Source organism: Spinacia oleracea, chromosome 3 (genome assembly GCF_020520425.1).
Source record: "Spinacia oleracea cultivar Varoflay chromosome 3, BTI_SOV_V1, whole genome shotgun sequence".
In the NCBI taxonomy this organism is placed as follows: domain Eukaryota; kingdom Viridiplantae; phylum Streptophyta; class Magnoliopsida; order Caryophyllales; family Amaranthaceae; genus Spinacia; species Spinacia oleracea.
This window is the reverse complement of record NC_079489.1, coordinates 96,757,879-96,778,704: the sequence shown is the minus strand read 5'-3', so window position 1 is coordinate 96,778,704 and position 20,826 is coordinate 96,757,879. Positions and strand designations below refer to the sequence as shown.

Below are 20,826 nucleotides of genomic sequence, written 5' to 3'. Positions count from 1 at the left end.
GACTATTAAAAACACTAATTCGCAACATAAATTAAAGGTGACTATATCATTTATATACTAACTATGTGAAACACTAACCCTAATTTCAACAAAACAACAAACATTTCGAATCACTCAACAAAATAATAACTATTGTACACATATAATAACCGTTGTACACATATAGTAACCATTAAAATAATATAGTAACTATTGTACACATATAGTAACCATTAAAATTACATAGTACCTCTTTAAACCATATAGTTACTGTATTACCCATATAGTTACTATTTAAAATCGTGAAGTCACTGATCGAATTCGCGAATTGAAAACGATACTTCGGTAAAACACAAACATTAATATCTTCAAAACAACAAATATTTTCAATTTTAAATAAAAATATACTTAAAATTCTTTAAAAAACAACAAACCGAGATGTGATCTCTAAAAATTCTTGCGAATATTTGTAGGCGAGCGCAAATTCTTCGATTCAATTTCGGCAACAACGAACCTCCTTCTTGATCTACTATTTCCTCCAATTTTTCCTCATCAAATAGATCCAAACATAAGAATTATAAGATAATTACGAAAAAAATCGAACAAAACCTAAAAATTTGGGCTAAATTTTGAAAAGCATAGAGAGAAAATGAAGAGAGAGAAAATGAAAGAGAATGAACATAATGTAGATCTGAAAATTTGAAAAATAAAAAAGTTTAAAACGTATATAAAGTGGGCTAGACACAAATTGCATTAAAACTCTTCAAAACACATAGTAACTCTTTAAAACACATAGTTACTGTAATACGCATATAGTTACTATTTAAAATTACAAAATAACTGTCACGTGACAGTTACATATGTTACCCACAAAAATTACTCCGTTGCCCTGGTCCACGCTAAGTTAGCATGGACCAGGTTTATATTAGTGTAAATATCAATAATATATACATACGGATAAAATTTTCATCCCCATTCCCGCCCCATCATCCATGGCGAGTGCAAAATTCATCCTCATCCCAAGCCCCAACGGGTAGAAAACTAAAATTCATCCCCGACCCACCATCCATGGCGAGTGCAAAATTCATCCTCATCCCAAGCCCCAACGGGTAGAAAACTAAAATTCATCCCCGACCCACCACCCGCCTGAGTATCCATCCTCGTCTTATTCCCGTCCAATATCCGCGTTAGTACCAACTTTTTTTTTTCTTATTCCGCGAACATTATGGAAAAAAGTACCTTCCATAACAAAAAAAAATCAAACACATAAAATTAAAATCTTGCGTTAATTCTTAATATCACATACTACAAACCAATCCAAACGCATAAAAAATTTGTTCAACTTTTTATGTTCTTTAAAATTTTCAATTCACATAGGGAATGATACCCGAAAAGGGTTGACAAGTATCAAGCAGGGCGGGTGAGGATGGAGCAGGGCGGGCGGAGATGAAACGGATCCAACACAAAATCCACACCCGCCCCATCACCCGCCAAACCTCCCTCCATCCCCGCCTACTTAGGGCGAATGTCGGGCGAATCTCCAATTAAACCCGCCCCACTAATATCTCTACCATTAGTCATGTAAGACACGTGCAACGCAGGTACCTCATAACCAATAAACACCGAAATACTCGCATGTTAGCATTGCGAATCTCGAGAAGAATTAAGAGTTAATCCGACCAACATTACTACATTTACTAATGCTAATCCTGCTAAAAATACTCACTGCAGTACACACTCCACCAAAAGCACATCGACACCATAAACCCATTTTTATTCTCATTCTTTCCCTAAAAACTCGAATTTCAGACAGAAGTTTGAAGGAAGAAAATCAGAGAAAGATGAAAGAAGGAAGAGGATCGAGCTTAGTGTACCTGCTAGTGGTGGTTCTCTGCTTAGTTGCCTTCACTTTCTCCATCGCCGCCGAACGCCGCCGCAGCCGTGTACTCTCTCTCTCTACCTCTCCTTTAACCTTCTTTATTTAATTAATTATGTATGTATATTTCATATTTGTATAAATCGAAGCATTGTTTGAACAATTAACACTTTCCGAATTCGGAAACTATAGAATGAACACAACATTTTACGCAATAATTGTCGGTGCCATTGTGCCAATATGAAGTTTACACTGTTAATTGCGGAGAATTACTTGAAATTTGGGTGTGATCTTTCTTCCTTTTAAGTTCGATTTCAGCTTTGGTTGAATTTCATGGTCCAATGTGAAATGGCAATTGGATGATTTTGGTATTTGATTGAAAATCATATGCTGTGGCATTTATCTTAGAAAATAGGGAAGGTGAAGATTTTCATCCTCTATTACTGTTATGTATAGAAGGCAGTGATTGTTTATTTAGTACAAGATAAACGCAGATTTCACTCCCACGGAGTCCTACCCCCTCAAGCTGAGAGTGGACACTTGCAGTAATTCTGAGCAAAAAGTAAAAATTAGTTTTATTGCTAGTCTGTGAACTAGGGGTGAGAGAAGGTAGCGCCTGAAACGGAATAAGTTATGACTCGATAAGCTGCTTAGTAAGATTATCAGTTTCAACTTTTGCAAGCAGAACTCATTTGGTATACTGCAAAGAGAATTTGTTATATCATTTCATACGATGAATAGATGTTGATGCTATTTGTACAGCGTAAATGCTAACATAATCGGATTCTTGAAACCGAGCTCGACAATCTAATTGCTTAAAACAAGAAAATTCTGTTAAACAATCCTAAACAGAACTTCCGCCAATAACTGTGTTTAACAACAGTTGAGTTAAAAGTCAACTAATGTTAATTATCTCAATTAACCCTTATCATGTATGAGGATAGTAGGAAGAGTTACAAATGTTGTCTCTAAATGTGGGAGAGTTTAACCAATTGCTCTGGGTCGGCCTAGGACAATAAAGTTTTGGTCTCTTCGGCTGGATGTTAGAATGAGCTTTAGACTATTCTAATATTTTGGACTGTCGAATCCGTAACGTGCTAGAGAGTCAAGCGAAGTTCAATCTTGTGTTCCCTTGCTCGATTCGAGTTCGGGAATTTGAAGCTCGACTAGCTTCGAGCTGAAGTCAATCCTTACAAATCCATGTTCAAGTTGAGCTAAGCTTAATCCATTCTCAAGCTGAGCCAAGCTTACGTATATTGGGGCTCGGCTCGAAGGTTTAGCATGTTGTTACCTGATTCCCTAGTATGAGAACGGGTACTGATTAGCAATTCGCTGCCTAATTTGCTAATTATACAAAAGATGTACCATATTCATGTTGTAATTGTTTTTTTTCAGTTTGCGTTTTGCGGGGTGATTAGGGAATCGGGTAGCACTGGTTTAGCACCCCCTACACATAGCTGACAGTAATAGTGAATTGCTAATTTTAACTTTTTAAGTGACTATTATATGAAATAAGAAAAGTTGGTAAAAGTTACTAAAAGTGGACACTAATTTAAGAATAGATTGAGTGACAAAAAAACCATTTTGTTTGTCATAATATATGTATTGAATGAATTTAGTTGAAGCTTCTCCGGTTGCAATCAAATCTCTCGTGCATAATCAATGAACTATGCAAATGCAAATCGTAGGTGACTTTTCTTATAAGTTTCCTCATAAAAGATAATTCATGATTGATTTTTACACTAGTGTAAAGTCTTAAAAGAGTTTACTAGGCAAACGGTTTTGATTTCCGTTTTACCAATTTTCCTTTAAATGAAGTATTTTAAGGCTATAATGTAGAATGTTATTTAAAGTTTTTTCTTTCTATATAGAGAATGTTTAGTTGGATGAGTCATGCTTGCGTTAAGTAGTTGACACCTTATCTAAAACTTGTTGATTTACTTTTCTATTTGAGTAATGTTAATGTCTATAACTTAGAGAGGTAGTGTTCTCTTCACCTGAATTTCATTTATCTTATCTTATCTTATCTTATCTTATTGGCCCTGAACTTATCTTATTTTTTCTTATCTTATCTTATTGACCCTTATCTTATCTTATCTTATCTGAACTTATTGACCCTTATCTTATCTTATCTGAACTTATTGACCCTTATCTTATCTTATCTTATCTTATTGACCCTTATCTTATCTTATCTTATAGACCCTTATCTTATCTTATCTTATTGAAACTTATAGTATTACCTTATGTAATATTTACCTCACCTTATCTTATCTTATCTTATCTTATCTTATCTTATTGGCCCTGAACTTATCTTATCTTATCTTATTGACCCTGAACTTATTTTATTTTATTTTATCTTATCTTATTGGCCCTGAACTTATCTTATTTTATCTTATCTTATTGACCCTTATTTTATCTTATCTTATTTTATCAGACCTGAAATAAGTGAAAATAAGGTGAAGAGAACAGAGCCAGAGTCTTATTGAATTTGTTGATTGAACATTTAGACATTGTTAAGTGTTAACGTGTAAATGGTGCAGGCATGATTGATTTGACAACTGAGAATAGGACGATAAGAAAACAATGAATATACTACTCCCTCCGTTACTAAATGTTCTTCCTGTTTCCTCTTTTGGCGTTCCTAAAAGTTCTTCCTGTTTCTATTTTTTGACATATTTTTTGTCCAAAATACCCTTATATTTCAACTTAATTACACACAATACCTAAGAATCTTTTTATATTCTACCATTAATTTCCCCACTATCCCTTATTTAATTCATTCACATTTTCCCATTCACCCACCCAACCCCACGTTTATGATTTTTTATTACTTTATTAAAAATATCTCTCTCTCCTTCATTTCTTTATTACTTTCTCTTACACCCAATAATTACAAGATTCAATTTTCTTAATATTCACCCCAAACCTCAAATAGGAGAACTTAATGGAACAAAGGGAGTAGCATATAACACTGTAGTATATCCAGTTCGGTACATATGGTTCTGTAATAATCTTGTATTATTTTGGAACTTGCTTAAATAACTGAAAATTTAGCTCTATCAATTAGTTTAACTCCTTGGTTTTCATCGAGATGAGAGTGCTTGCCTGCCTTTTGTTTAACAAAGCTGTAGATATCTATGATACTGTCAACTCGAATGAGATACGCGATCGCTCAAAAAAAAAATGTACAAGCTTCCTTCATCTGATCCTTAATTCTTTGAGGTGTCTCCTATCTACTGTGCCCAACTGCCCTCTCCTGATTAAGCATCCCAATGCTTAAGTATTAATTTCGAGAAGGCTTCCAGCCAAATGAAGGTTTCCGGTTATGATAGTTGACTTGTTTATGATTGTTGGATTGTGATCAAACAGGTAACCTTGTGTTCTCTATCATTGTTGTTTATGATTGTTGGATTATGAAATAGGCAACCTTGTGTTCTTTATACAACAACAACAACAACAACAACAACAAAGCCTTAGTCCCAAAATGATTTGGGGTCGGCTAACATGAATCGTCATAGGAGATCGTAATTGTGACCAAATCAAACCAAAAATGAGCAGGAAGTTAAAAGAATAAACAAGGAAGAGGAAGAAAGTGGAATTAATGAAAGTAAGATAAGAGAAATATATATATATATATATATATATATATATATATATATATATATATATAACATAAAATATATTATAAGGGAAAATAAAAATAAATAATGTTTAAAATAAACGTTGTGTTCTTTATCATAGTAATTTTACTTGATGATGCTTGACTGTTGAAACATATGATGTTGTTCTTTCATCATCTTAATTACGAAGACATTAGATTCTTTTCACCATTTTAGGTTATCTATTATTGAGGGTCTATAGCTGTTACACGTAAAAGCTTAGTAGTCACTGCAAATTTAGATGGTTTACCTGTTGAAAAGTGAAACTCCTTCGTGTATCTAAGTTCTTTCCATTTAGTTTTTTTACGCAGTTTTAATATATTTTGTGCATCCATATTTTGAATACGTATGATAAAAAATTGATATTTTGAAACTACAAACGAGATGAATTAAACCAGATCTCATATGAATATGGTTTGATTTATATTTTCGATGGAGTATAAACTCCATTTGCATTAGAATCCTATCAAGATTCTAAGCAGAAAGAACTTAAAAGTAAGAGGGAATATTTGTTCTAAAATGCTTTATCATTTCTTGTTTCTACTGTTTCCCTGCTGGGGAGGGAGTAACATTTATTCTAATGAACATTCATGTTTTCTATTAATGCAGAAACCGCCGAAAGCAGTGATGTTTTTTCTATGATGTTAACTTCAGCATTAGTGGATGAGTATATGTTGGCGTAGCCTTGTTTGTTTCTTTGTTAATATGTGAAACTTTTGTTATTGTAAAACTATCTTTTCCAATTTTTCAGTTTAATAATCTTATATGACTCTAGTCATGAGACTCATGACTGTAGTTGTATTAGATAAAAGCATGAAGTAATGAGGCTGTGGCCAACTACTGAATTAGAGTGAGGTGGTGAGCTTTCCCTGTGCACTATTGAGTATCAAAACATATGTCGGACATAGCAAAATGTCTCTTGCACCAAATCAAGACGTTCTGTATTAGGATGCCCATATTAGACCTTGTTATGTTGTGTATTCTCGTAGCTGATGCTTCATATCTGCATGACCATCACTGTTTAGTGTACAATAATTTGGCTCATTTATTTGTATTAACTATGATGGTGGGATGGTGGGATGCTGTAATCTTTCATATTATGAGAGTACAGGATTTTTTTCTAGCAGAACACCTTGAGTTTATTGTTGTTCACTTAAGTTTTGAATAGTTTATGATGGCAGGTTAAAAGCATAAGTGTTTCTAGTTTTATAATTAGGAAAATTTGTGTACTTTGCTCAGTCCTGGATTTCAAATCCCTTTTGACTTCTGCCTATTCTGTCCTTGACAAGAAATACTTTTTCATTAACTTTGGCAGTTTGGTAAACTCCCAATCCGTGTACAGTTACATTTGTTCTGTTCCTAGGATCCTAGCAAACATTGTGAACATTTGGTGCGGACATATAATTCTTTTTTTTAAGAGACGCTTTATGTTTAGTGGTTTTCAGTGTTTTGTTATCCTACCAGTAAGTCGTTACATGACAATTCTGTGTACTGCTTCCATTTGGAGACATGTAGATTGAACACTTTTTCTTTCTGATTCTCATGTTGATAGAACTAAGGTTCAGGCGGAGAGTTTTCTGTTACTGCTTTGAATTTGAGCAGCCTATCCTTGCTTCAGGACAATGCAAACATCAATAGTCCTTGAAAACATTAAAATTAGAGAACTCAAAAGAATGAAAAGTACATGTCAATGTCAAGGGAGGGACAACTTCCTTTATCAGGAGGGTTATGCTTCTAGTCTCTACGCCAGCTAGTTGATGTGGAATGGAAATCTCATTGAATGGATGGTTAATGCTTTCTTATGCCTTCATACTCCTAAAGACAAATAAATGAATTGTCTCCAAGCAGGAATAGCTTAGATATTTTTAATAGTTTGGATAACTAGAAGGATTGAGGTCCTTCAGCTTGAGTAGCACTTTGCTTTAAAATTTCACGTGCCTGTGAAATTAAGCTTTCCATTTTTTAGCAAAATACACGACCAAACCATTATGATGATGCAATTATTTGTTCGTGGAAACAGAGCGATGATATCACTTGATTCCATGTTTTTTTTTCCGTTTGAGATTCCATGTTGTTTAAGGAATGATTTCTATCCCTAATATATTTTCTATGGCAGGGTAATATAATCAAGGATGAAGTGACCAATTCGACGTACTGTACCTACAGTTCAGATGTTGCTACTGGATATGGAGTGGGTGGATTCTTGTTTCTTCTTTCAAGTGAATCACTGCTTATGGGTATGACAAGGTGCATGTGCTTTGGAAGACCTTTGGCACCTGGAAACGAACGAGCATGGACAATCATTTACTTCTTCTCTTCATGGTGAGAACTCTCTGATTTGAGAATTTTGGTGTTGTGCTGCAAGAAACATTATAATACCATCCGCCATTTTTGTGCACAATATTAGAATTGTAAAGTTGTAATTTGCAAAAGACAGGGGATATTTTCTGCCTTCCATCATGAGGAACCAACCCTATCTGCTCACCAGTAGAATTTCTCTGGTTTAATCCCCTGCTATATATATATCAGCTGATAGATTCCTTGGAACCCTAGCTTAATAGTCCTCATCTATGTAACTTGCTAACAATACTGGGAATGAACTTGTTACAAATAACCGCCTTTTAAGACCTCAGCTCTGAAACTGTTGAACTGCTCGCTGCCTCTCTAGGAAGGAGTCTATGTCTGTGTTTTGAAGCTCCTATAAATTCGCTTCCTTGGGTAGGAATATGGTTTGCAATATTATGTTTTATAATACAGTCAAACTAACCTTTTTATGCAACAGATACATTTTTAATCTTTCACTTCCCAATGGATGGCATTCAAACCTGTCCGAAGGATTCTGAGTGGGTTTTATAGACTGAAAACAGTGATGATTTGTTTGTGTGCAGGTTAACATTTCTGGTTGCGGAAGCATGTCTACTTGCAGGTGCAACCAAGAATGCTTACCATACCAGGTACCGCCATGTGCTTTATGCACAGAACTTCTCATGTGAGAGTCTGCGTAAAGGTGTTTTTATTGCTGGAGCTGTATTTGTGGTATTCAACATGATCTTAAATGTGTACTACTACTTGTACTTTTCTAAAGCTACAAGCTCGCAGACAACATCTCACAAAGCAAATCGCTCGAGCTCTACTGTCGGAATGACCGGGTATAAATAGGTTATTGAATATCTTTTTTAGGTTGAAAGTCACTTAGAAGAGTTGTGCATTTTCTCCATTGTTGTGAAAACTATATAGATCATTTATGTGCATCAGATGTACCCCGACGTGTCTATAATATGGTGTAAGCTACAAATATCAGTTTATCATTTAGAAAGCAAAACAAGCTATCGGTAAGTTTGAGCTTTTTTGGCCGAGAAAGAAGTAATTGATCTTTTCTTCTTCCGTCAAAATGGGAAGCGTCAACCATTCGGAGTATATTTTTGCTAAACCTCGAGTTCTCCGTAATTTTAAATTAGTATCACTTTCTTCGTAATGGTCGTTACATTTTTTGTTTTAATTTGTTTCACTAGTCCTATATACACACAATGTGTGCGAATCGTGCGATACTAAATTGAAACGTCACATTGTGTTATGCATCTAATAACCTGAAATAATAAATACAAAAAAAATGTTCATAAAGTTCCTCTAAACAAACATTTCACTATTCTAAGTATTGCAAACATTTCACTATTGTAAGTATTGCGACTGCTTTTTTTATGCTCATATAAGACGAGGCCACTAATTATATAATAAATACACGAAAACATTATGTCTAATTTTTTTGATCTCAATAAACCCCATTCCAAGCTAAATATAATCACGACAATCCACATTCACCTCAACTCATAGCCGCTAATCTCCGATAGATTCCAACATTATGTTTAATAACAAACAGTGGCGGAGCCAGGATTTGTAGGAAAATTTTGTTGATGATGAGAGTCGAACCTTGTATCTTGGGGTTCAAGTATGGTCCTTTGACCACTAGAGTAAAGGAAAATTTATATTTTATACTTACAGTTGTTAATACATATTGCTTATTTTTTTCATCTTGGGGGAGGGACCGCCCCTACCAGCCCCCTGTCTCCGCCTCTGATAACAAACTTGTTGGTCCAAAGTCAAATAGGTGTTATATGTAGACCTGGTTATCGGGCGGGGCGGGTCAGGGTCGGTGCGGGTTAAAAGAGGGTCGGGTATTGAAAGGGTCATTTTTAGCGGGTCGATAATGGGCGGGTCAAAAGCGGGTCGCGGGTCAATAGCGGGTCATTAGTGGGCGGGTCAATAAACGAGCAATGAAAAATGAAAAATAAAATAGCCATGTGCAAGTACAAGTAAATACGAATCTATACACGTAATTTTTTGTATCATTGCTATTTTAATTTTCAAAATAATTGTAGTATAAGTTTGAACCTATAATGACCCTGTCCAATAAAGGCCCTGTCCAATAAGAGCCCTGCCCAATAAAAGCCCTATTAACTTGACCCTAATCCTATATCCATTGGACTACCCTGTCCAATAACCAGGTCTAGTTATATGGTTGTATATGGGTGGAAGGTGATGCTTTGAATGTCTTTTGAAATGGAGACAACACATACGTCGTTCATCTCCTTTATACGAAGTTATATGTAAGTTAGCAAAGGCTTTTGATGTATTCGTAATTTTCATGTTAAGAAACCAAGTAATAGTGTAATACAATAGCTCATCCAATGGGGGATACACGTATCTGATAGTTTGGGTCTAATTTGTATGAGCACTTTTCCAAAGTCTCACCACTTTGACAGAATTTGATTTGAATTAAAACATTTGTAGTCTTTTTTCGAGTTAAGCTGATGTTTGAGGACTTACCTTTTAAGTTTTTCACCCTTTGGGATCTGTACTTTTTTTTTTTTTTTTTACCCTTTGGTACCTCAACTTTACTTTCAGGCAAATTAACTCACCTTTAACTCACCTTTAACCATAGCACAATTAAATTATATATAAAAAAAAGTTAAAGCTTTTAATTAAAATTGGAAAGTTTACATTGATTTCTAATGTCCAAAAAATGAAGTTTGCCTACTGCTTCCTCCGTTAAGTCCAACACACATCATTTTTTGTGTACTAGCTTCACAATCATCAACCTATTTATCCTAAACTAGCTTTGGAGCCCGTTTAAAGAACTGACAGTTGTATAATAGTTATTTAGTCTATCTTTTTAAGTTCTAATTTTATTGAGCTTATGATTTTAGAGATAATATATGATTTAAATAGAGGTAAAATTTGAAGGTTGAAAGAATACATAAATTAAATAGTATATTAATATTGAGTGTTAATCGGTAAGATTGAGTAGAAGATGGTTAATGAATAGATTGGTGAATTGATGTTGTATGAGCAAGATGAAGTGAAAGAGGCGGTTAGAGTTGTATAATATATCAAACAACAAAGAAAAAAAAACCAAAATGATGGAGGAAAAAATGGATTACACGTGTCATCTAATCAAATATGTTGACATGTGTCATCTAATCAAATGTGATTTTGCTTTTTAAATACTATGTATTGTTGTATTGTTAATTTTTATCCTAGACAGAAGGCATAATCAACATATTTTTGTATTGATCCTTGTCAAACAAGATAACTATATCACCATCAACAAAGCCCTTCAGGAGATGATATGCCATGCAATTCTATCTTCCGGACTTCCAATAATTAACGCTCTCACAGCCCCACCCCAACCCCAACAAAACAAAAACAAAAGAGCAGAGGTTGTGAAATTCAGAGATGGAAACAAACATAATGGATTAATGAATGCATATAACCTACAAAAAACAAGAACACTTGCTCATTACACACGATATATTCGTATCCATGACTCCATGAGTGCAAGAACATGTATAAAAGTCATAATTTACTTGTGCCTTGGCATAATAAAATTGCTTACACTCTAGCCTAATGTCCTTAAGAGGTACAATAGACAGTGTCAAGGAAACTTACTGTAACATCTATGACTGCATAACTAACAAATTGCAGAACTGCAATCCAAAGGCACCAACTGAAGGAAATAATGCCCTTGGTCCAAGTATGCATTCAATGATAAGTCTAATAAATACGGTTCAGTATTAATTAATTATACAAGTTCATAATTTAGTGAGATCAAGTGAACTGTATGCCTAGCTAGAGGCCGCTTCAGTTCAAGTGGAATTAATAATATTAATCCACAGCTTACTCTTGACTGAACCCGTAGGGTCACACAAATAGTACGTGAACAGATCAAGTATTTAAGTGAATTAAATACTCCATTTATGGATATTCGGAATCGACGGATCTCGGTTCCAGTGGGAGCTGAATTCGTCAAAAGGCAAATTATGAATACTTCGGAAACGATGATATTGCCGGAAACGGAAATATGGATCGTATCGGAAACGGAAACATGGTACGTATCGGAAAATATTATCGGAAATGGAAATATTGCCGGAATCGGAAATATTGCCGGAAACGGAAATATTGTCGGAATCGGAAATATTATTCGAAACGGAAATTAATTCCGGAATCGGAAATAATAAATATTGTTCGAATCGGAAATGAATTCCGGAATCGAAAAATTAATCGGAAGCGCGTCGTACGAAATAAACATCGGGCGAGCTTGCTAGACGCAAGGCCCAGCACGAAGCCAGGCTTGCGCCTAGCAAGCCCATGCGCGCAAGGCAGCAAGGCAGCCCGCCAGCAATCGCAAGGCCCAGCCAAGCAAAGCGCAAGGCCAGGCCAGGCCCAAGCGAGGCCAGCAGGCTGGCACGCCCACTCGTGGGCTGCAGCGCTGTGGGCCGAGCACTCGGCACGCGCGCGCCCAGCGCCCCTCGTGGGCTGTGCGTGCGTGCGTGTGTGCGTTGAGTTCGTGCATGCATCAAATCCTTAAGCAATTAGGATTAGATTAAAGATTAATTTCCTAAAGCTACTAGAGTTAGTTGTCAAATTAAACATTAACTTAATAGTTTTAATTAATGTCTAATTCTAATAGGATTAGATTAATTGAAACCTAGTAGGCTTCCAGTTCTAATAATCCAACCCTATAAATAGGTGATGGCATTCACAATTTATTATAACCCAATTCAAGTATTCATATATAGTTTTAAGGTTAAAACTAAAGTTAATAATTTGCCACAAATTATATTCGAATAATTTAAAACCTTGGGTTGAATTCTAGTTAATTAAATCTAAGGCGGATCCGAACGTGCTGTGGACTATCTATGGAGGGACTACACTTGGAGTCCTAAAATTGTTCTTGTTCGGTTCGGGAGCAGCTAGGGAGGGCACGCTACAAATGTATGCATCCTAAATTATGCTAATTGTTATGTGGCAATTAATTTGGATTCTGGCTTTATGGTTTTTCCGCATGAAATTGAAATAAATATGCTTTATACAGTGGTATCATGAGCCTCTAATTAATTCCATAATAAATTATAGTTAACATGGTTAAATTTTATAAATTTGTAATGAATTAAAGGTGTGATTAATTTCTTTTTTTGTAATTAATTGCAAATTCGTGCGATTATTTAATTATATGTTCGCAGAATTTTCGGCAGTTTAGTCAATAATGGTCGGAATCGTATAATTTTATAGTGAATTTCGCATGTAAACGGCGTTTTAAAATTTTGACTAAAATCATAGATTTGATGCCGAACCCAGAATTTCCAAATTCGAAGCCTAACTATGACTTTTCGGAGGTTTTAGTTTTTCGAACGCAAAATTTGTAATTTTTAAGATGTTAAATTAAATATTTGCGATTTTTGTTTGTAAATCTTGAATCTATGATTGACCTACTTTATATGTTTAACAATTTTAATGCCTAAGCTTGTTAATTATACAACCTAATTTGTAATTGTAATTAATTTGTTGAAATTCGAATAATTTAGAATTTGATTTGAATTTCATAATTAATTGACAATTTAATTAGGAATCAATGATTAAAAACCACCATAAAATTTGTTAAATTTGAAAATTATAAATTTTTTATGACCTAGATTTGAATCCACGAAAATAAACTTGATCGGAAATTAATTTGAATAATAAATTTTTGATTTTTCGCCCTAAATTTATAAAATTAATATGTTTTATTAATTCGTCTATAAATTTAAATTATAAAGTTTTGATATTTATAAAAACCGCTCACAAATCTTGCACGCACAAAGCAATGGACGCTAAGTGTTACCCTTAAGGGGTGTTGTATAGTGCGGGCATGCGACGACGAGCAAGGGAGCTCGTCGCCCATGCGGTACATATGCAGCGAGCAAGCATGTGGCACGCGAGCACAAGGCAGTAGCTCTGCCTTGCGTCGAGTGCTGCGACGTGCATGGGCGGATGGGGCGAGAGGCGAGGCACAAGCGAGACGAGGCGCGCGCGCGCAGGGAGCGAGAGCTGGCTCGACCAGCGAGCGCTGCCTCGCCCAGCAAGCAATGCTACGACACAGCGAGCAGGCTACTGCGTGCAAGTGTGGCTTGCTTGGCTTGCTGCGTTTGCGCGTGGCTGCTCGTGCCTTGTTGTGCGATCACTCGAGTTGGGCGATGCTGCCTCGTGGACTTGACGGGGCATGGGCGCAAGCCCATGGCCTCGTCTTGACCCGATTGATACGCTTTAATTTAATTTTGATTTTCAGTTGAAAAACGATTTTAATTTAATTTAAAATTCGTAATTTAATTTTTTCTCGGAATTTAATTATTGTAAATTTTATTTATACTAATTATTTTACTAAAATTAAAACCTTGATTAAATTTAAATTAATTAATTTAATAAACTGAAAATAAATTAAAGGATTCAAATAATAATTTATATGAGCTTTAAATTTTAATTAAATTTGTATGTTTCTGATTAGACTGGGAAATACAATTTTATGTTTAAAATTAGTAAAACATGTAAATTTCTTGGTTTAAGTGGGAGCGTTTTAGTCATAAACTCTTGATTAGGTCTACATTCCTTTAAGGTTAAAACAACTTGATTAGAATTAATAAGGATTGAATAATTGGTAGATTATTGGAACCCTTGATTAATTGATGCAAATATTTATGTGATGCATAATATGCTCTACTAACCAGCTATATATTGTAAATGTACTGCTTTGCAAGTTATGGAAAGTGACTAGTATGGCCCAAATAGGATAGAAAATATGGTCTGCGTACCATTAATTAATTTGAATGTAAAATTGGTCTAATGCACCAAAGTTTTTAATTTAAATATGGTCTGCGTACCATCAAATAGTTGTAATTAATTTCAATTATAGTTTATCCTATTTGAAGAAAATGGTGCCTCCCATGGTGAAATTCAAGATGGAGTTTCCAATCCATTTTCAAGACGGAGTTTGAAGTTGAAGCTTCAAGATGAAGTCGGGCCATATTAGATCACAATTATATCTTATGCATGCTTTAAGTTATTTATTGCTTTAAATATGTCTTAATTATGCATGAGATTGTGGCTTGATTATGTTGCATGATTAAGGATTTTAGTTCACTTAAAATCTAGCCAACATAGTAAGAGCCTTAAGTTCCAAACTTTAAAAATTGAGTTAAAAGGTGCCATGCCAAAATAACACTTACTTGGATAACCTTTACATCAATCTTAGTAATAATTTTCTGCCTAAGCGAGGTGTTACTTATTGATCCTAAAGGGGTAAGGTACACAAATAATTGTGAGTACATGTTAGTTTTGGTGAAAATCAACGATATAAGTAAGGAGTCCTTTTATGTCGTGGCAAATGAGATAGGTTTACCTAATAAGTTCTTAGACGTACCTATCAACCAGGAGTAGTTTCTAGACAATTAGCAAAGGCTTTGCTTACCTAAAATATTTTAGAATTGAGTCTAAATACATAATGTGCTTAATTCTTCAATGATTTTAGGATCTTGGAATCATTTTATTCACACCTGCCGGAACACATAATTTGAATAAAATGCTTAATAAATGATAAATTATGCATGTATGCTAGAATTTAAGTTTATTAAGAGAAACTGTGAATGGTTATTTATTTGTTTATTCTTTTTCAATTGTAGTTTTACTATGGAAAACAACAATCAAAACATCATCATGGGTTCTGAGCTTATGGTCAAGCTGAACCTAACAAATTTTCTTGAATGGGAAGCTAAGCTGATTGAAATAGTGAGACTCAATGGATTTGAGTATGTACTGTTCCATCCCATGCCAAGCTACTATTCCAGAGACATGACCCCTGAAAGACATGCCACCCGGGATGCGGATCTCAAAAAGGTTATGAGTCTCATACTGAACAATATCCCTGATGAATGGGCTAAGAGGTTTGTAGCTTACGAACCTTTTACGCTCATGAAGAATCTGAGGGATATCTGTCGTGGAAACACGGAGGACAGGGACCTAAATGTCCATGAGTTGATTGAATCAATGTCTGGCCTAAAAGTTAGTTCTCATAACAAATGTTTTAGGATGGAGGTCCAAGAAACACATGTTCAGCTCCTTCGCACTAAACAAAGGGTTGGTGTTCCACTAAGGTTCCATGTAGACCTTATGCTTTCATATTTTGATCGCCTAAGTCTGCTAGGAACACCAATAAGTGAAAGGATGGCAATCTCTATCTTGCTCAATTCACTCCACAGTGGGTTTGGTCGCTTTAAGCAACAATACATGAGTGAACCAAGAGAAGAAACAGTCGTAGAGTTTGTTCACCTGGTCCAAAAGGCTGAGATAATACTCGACTGTGAAGCCAAGGATTTACTCAAGGCTAAAGGGAGACCCTTCAAGAAAGGAGGAAAGTCCAAGGGCAATGCTGAGTCAAGAAAGAAGACAAAGCAGTACAAGTCCACATCAAGCTGTCTTTATTGTGATGGAATTGGCCATTACAAGAGAGAATGTCCAAAGCTTAAGGAAGATCAGAAGAATGGAACAGTCGTTCCATCTTCAGGTATTTTCATTATAGAATGTATACTTGCTAATTCAACTTCTTGGGTATTAGATACTGGTTGTGGCTCACACTTATGTTCCAATTCGCAGGGACTAAGAAGAAGTAGAAGGTTAAGCAAGGGTGAAGTCGACCTACGAGTGGGAAATGGAGCACGGATTGCTGCATTAGATGTAGGAACTTATTATTTGTCGTTGCCCTCTGGGCTAGTTTTGGAACTGGAAGAATGTTTCCATGTTCCAAGTCTTACTAAAAACATCATTTCTGTTTCTTGCTTAGATGCTAAGGGATTTTCCTTTTTAATAAAAGACAATAGTTGCTCGTTTTATTTTAAAGAGATGTTTTATGGATATGCTATATTAGTCAATGGACTTTATTTATTAGATCACGAAAAACATTTTATAACATAAATACCAAAAGGGCCAAAAAGAATGATTTAGATCTCACCTATCTGTAGCATTGTCGATTAGGCCATATTAACATGAAGCGCATAGAAAGACTTCAAAAAGAAGGAATTCTAGAACCATTTGACTTAGAGGATTATGGTAAGTGCGAATCATGTTTACTTGGTAAAATGACAAAGCAACCTTTCTCTAAAGTTGGAGAAAGAGCAACTGAACTATTGGGTTTAATCCATATATATGTATGTGGACCAATGAGTATAAATGCTAGAGGTGGTTTCAGCTACTTTATCACTTTCACTGATGACTTTTTTTTTTGGCAATTAATATTAGGATTATATTAATACCAAAGATCAAGGGCAAAAAACCCAAGAATTACAGGAAAGCCAGGCCACAAAACCTCAAACTACAAGAAACAATTAATCTTGCAGCAATCTACTTCTTAGTTCATCAGAACTTCTACAAGCCACTCTAAACAAAATTTCTTTAACAAAAGTACTCAGACGATTTCACATGATTCTTGAAAACAACAGAATTCCTCATAAGCCAAATGCTATAGATTGCTTCTGTGAAACACATAACATAAAGCTTAGCAATGCAACCAGTTTTCTTGCTAGCTTTAGCCGCCTCTCCAAGCTCATAAGCAAGACCTGCACTCCTCCTATGAATTCCCAGTTTCTTCAGCACAGCTTGCCAAATTGTAGCAGAAAAAGAACAAGCAAAAAACAGATGTTCTGCTGATTCCTTTCCACCAGAACATAACACACAATCATCAGAACAGTTCAGACCCCAATTTTGCATTCTATCAGTGGTATATAGCCTATTCAGAACTGCCAACCAAGTAATAAAGATGCTTCTAGGAGTAGCTCTATTATAACACAACACCCTCCACCAAGGAACCTTTTGGAAATTTCACTGATGACTTTAGTAGATATGGTTATGTCTACCTAATGAAGCATAAGTCTGAATCCTTTGAAAAATTCAAGGAATTTCAGAGTGAAGTAGAGAATCAATTAGGTTAGAAGATTAAGGCACCGCGGTCTAATAGAGGCGGTGAACATCTAAGCTATGAATTTGATGACCATCTGAAAGAATGTGGAATTCTATCAGAATTGACTCCTCCTGGAACACCTCAATGGAACGGTGTGTCGGAACGGAGGAATAGAACCTTGCTAGACATGGTTAGATCAATGATGGGTCAGGCCGAACTTCCAATAGAAATTTGGGGACATGCACTAAACACAGCTGCACTCACTATAAATAGAGCTTCGTCTAAAGCTGTGGAAAAGACTCCATATGAGTTATGTTTTGGAAAGCCTCCAAATGTGTCTTTTCTTAAGATTTGGGGTTGTGAAGTATACGTCAAACGATTAATTTCAGACAAAATTCAACCAAAATCTGACAAATGTATCCTTGTGGGCTATCCAAAGGAAACAAAGGGGTATTACTTCTACAATACATTTGAGAACAAGGTGTTTGTTGCTCGAGATGGTATCTTTTTGGAAAGAGATCACATTTTCAAAATGACAAGTGGGAGAAAAGTAGACCTCGAAGAAATTCGAGTCGAACAACAAACTCTAGAGAATGCTCAAGACGACATTCAGGATGAAACTCAGAGATCTTTAGAAGTATCTGGTGAGAATCAAGGATCGTCTAGAAATGTAACCCCGCGTAGATCCCAGAGATATAGATCTCAACCGGAAAGGTACTTAGGTATTTTGACGAACGAGAGCTATGAAGTTCTATTACTCGAAAGTGATGAACCTGTGACTTACAAACAAGCTATGACGAGCCCTGGCTCCAAGCAATGGCAAGAAGCCATGCAATCGGAATTAGACTCCATGTCTGAAAACCAAGTTTGGGATTTGGTCGATTTGCCAGATGGCTACCAAGCCATAGGAAGAAAATGGGTTTTTCAAACCGAAAAAGGACAAGGATGGGAAACTAGAAGTTTTCAAAGCTAGATTGGTTGCGAAAGGTTACAGGCAAGTCCATGGTGTGGATTACGATGAAACCTTTTCACCAGTTGCAATGCTAAAGTCTATTCGGATAATGTTAGCAATCTCTGCATATTACGATTACGAAATATGGCAGATGGATGTCAAAACCGCTTTCTTAAACGGCGTTTTAACAGAAACTGTGTTTATGACACAGCCTGAGGGTTTTGAGGATCCAAAGAATGCTAAAAAGGTATGCAAGCTTAAGAAATCAATCTACGGATTGAAGCACGCATCAAGTAGCTGGAATATACGTTTTGATGAATTAGTCAGTGACTTTGGCTCATCAAGAACGCAAACGAATCTTGTGTATACAAGAAGGTCATTGGGAGCAAAATTGCTTTTCTAGTATTATATGTCGACGACATATTACTTATCGGAAATGACATTCCTATGTTGAACTCTGTTAAGATTTGGCTTGGGAAATGTTTTTCGATGAAGGATCTAGAAGAAGCACAATACATACTGGGCATCAAGATTTACAGAGATAGATCTAAAAAGATGATTGGACTCAGTCAAAGAACTTATATCAATAGGGTGCTTGAAAGGTTCAATATGACAGACTCCAAGCGAGGCTACCTACCCATGTCTCATGGAATGACTCTAAGCAAGACTCAGTGCCCAAAAACACTAGATGAGCATAGACGAATGAGTGGGATTCCATATTCATCATTGATTGGTTCAATAATGTATGCTATGATATATACACACCCGGATGTTGCGTATGCACTCAGTGCTACGAGTAGATACCAGTCAGACCTAGGAGAGGCACATTGGACTGCTGCCAAGAATATTCTGAAGTAACTGAAAAGGCACAAAGATGATTTCCTGGTCTATGGTGCAGATGATGAATTAATTTTTAAAAGCTATACGGACGCAAGTTTCCAAACCGACAAGGATGATTTCAGATCACAGTGTGGGCTTGTCTTCTGCCTCAACGAAGGTGCAGTAAGCTGGAAAAGTGCTAAGCAAAGCACCATTGTGGATTCTACAACTGAAGCGGAGTACATTACTGCACATGAAGTAGCAAAGGAAGCTATATGGCTAAGGAAGTTCATAGGTGAACTTGGTGTAGTCCCCTCCATTAAAGGATCTGAGATGTTTAATGGAGGGGACTACACCAAGTTCTCCTATGAACTTACTTAGCCAAATAACTTCCTTTGCTGCTTCATGTGCAGCAATGTACTCCGCTTCAGTTGTAGAATCCGCAATGGTGCTTTGCTTAGCACTTTTCCAGCTTACTGCACCTCCGTTGAGGCAGAAGACAAACCCAGACTGTGATCTGAAATCATCCTTGTCGGTTTGGAAACTTGCGTCCGTATAGCCTTTAACAATTAATTCATCATCTCCACCATAGACCAGAAAATCATCTTTTTGCCTTTTCAGGTACTTCAGAATAATCTTGGCAGTAGTCCAATGTGCCTCTCCTGGGTCTGACTGGTATCTGCTCGTAGCACTGAGTGCGTACGCAACATTCGGGCGTGTACATATTATAGCATACATTATTGAACCAATAAATGATGCATATGGAATCCCACTCATTCGTCTACGCTCATCCAGTGTTTTTGGGCACTGAGTCTTGCTTAGAGTCATTGCATGAGACATGGGTAGGTAGCCTCGCTCGGAGTCTTCCATATTGAACCTTTCAAGCACCTTGTTATAACCAAACGCGTGCCACGAACGATTGAGAACAAACTCACAAATATAATATAGGACAAATAGCAAAGACAATAATAATAGACACAAGTGTTTATGAGGAATTTAGATTTCCTCCCCTCAAATATTATCGTATTATTAAGTTCCTACAAAGTAACACAATAACCCCCACTAGTATAAAAAATGCCATTTGCAGCAACCCATTTGCAACTCACGTGATTACTGATTGCTACGAAAAGCCTATGATCAACGCGGGTCAACTATTTAATGATCTTTGAGCAACCTATATGGGCTCAAAACGCTGCGAATTAATGAAAAAAAAATCAGAAATTTAACTGCAGCGTGGGGGGTCTGTGGTTGTTGCGAATAAGTTGCATACTTGCAACTTAGT

General features: G+C 36.0%; 2 protein-coding genes across 2 annotated transcripts; one reads left to right on the top strand and one right to left on the bottom strand.

The window, feature by feature from the left end:
• Nucleotides 1-1,666: 1,666 nt before the first annotated feature.
• On the top strand, nt 1,667-8,931 carry LOC110798511 (uncharacterized). Its single transcript, XM_022003694.2, has 3 exons — nt 1,667-1,922; nt 7,631-7,836; nt 8,403-8,931. The coding sequence occupies exons 1-3, from the start codon at nt 1,680-1,682 to the stop codon at nt 8,671-8,673; spliced, it is 720 nt and encodes a 239-aa protein (XP_021859386.1). The 5' UTR covers nt 1,667-1,679; the 3' UTR covers nt 8,674-8,931.
• Nucleotides 8,932-17,268: 8,337 nt separating this feature from the next.
• LOC110798379 (uncharacterized) lies at nt 17,269-17,583 on the bottom strand. Its single transcript, XM_022003560.1, has one exon. The coding sequence runs from the start codon at nt 17,581-17,583 to the stop codon at nt 17,269-17,271; it is 315 nt and encodes a 104-aa protein (XP_021859252.1).
• Nucleotides 17,584-20,826: the final 3,243 nt, after the last annotated feature.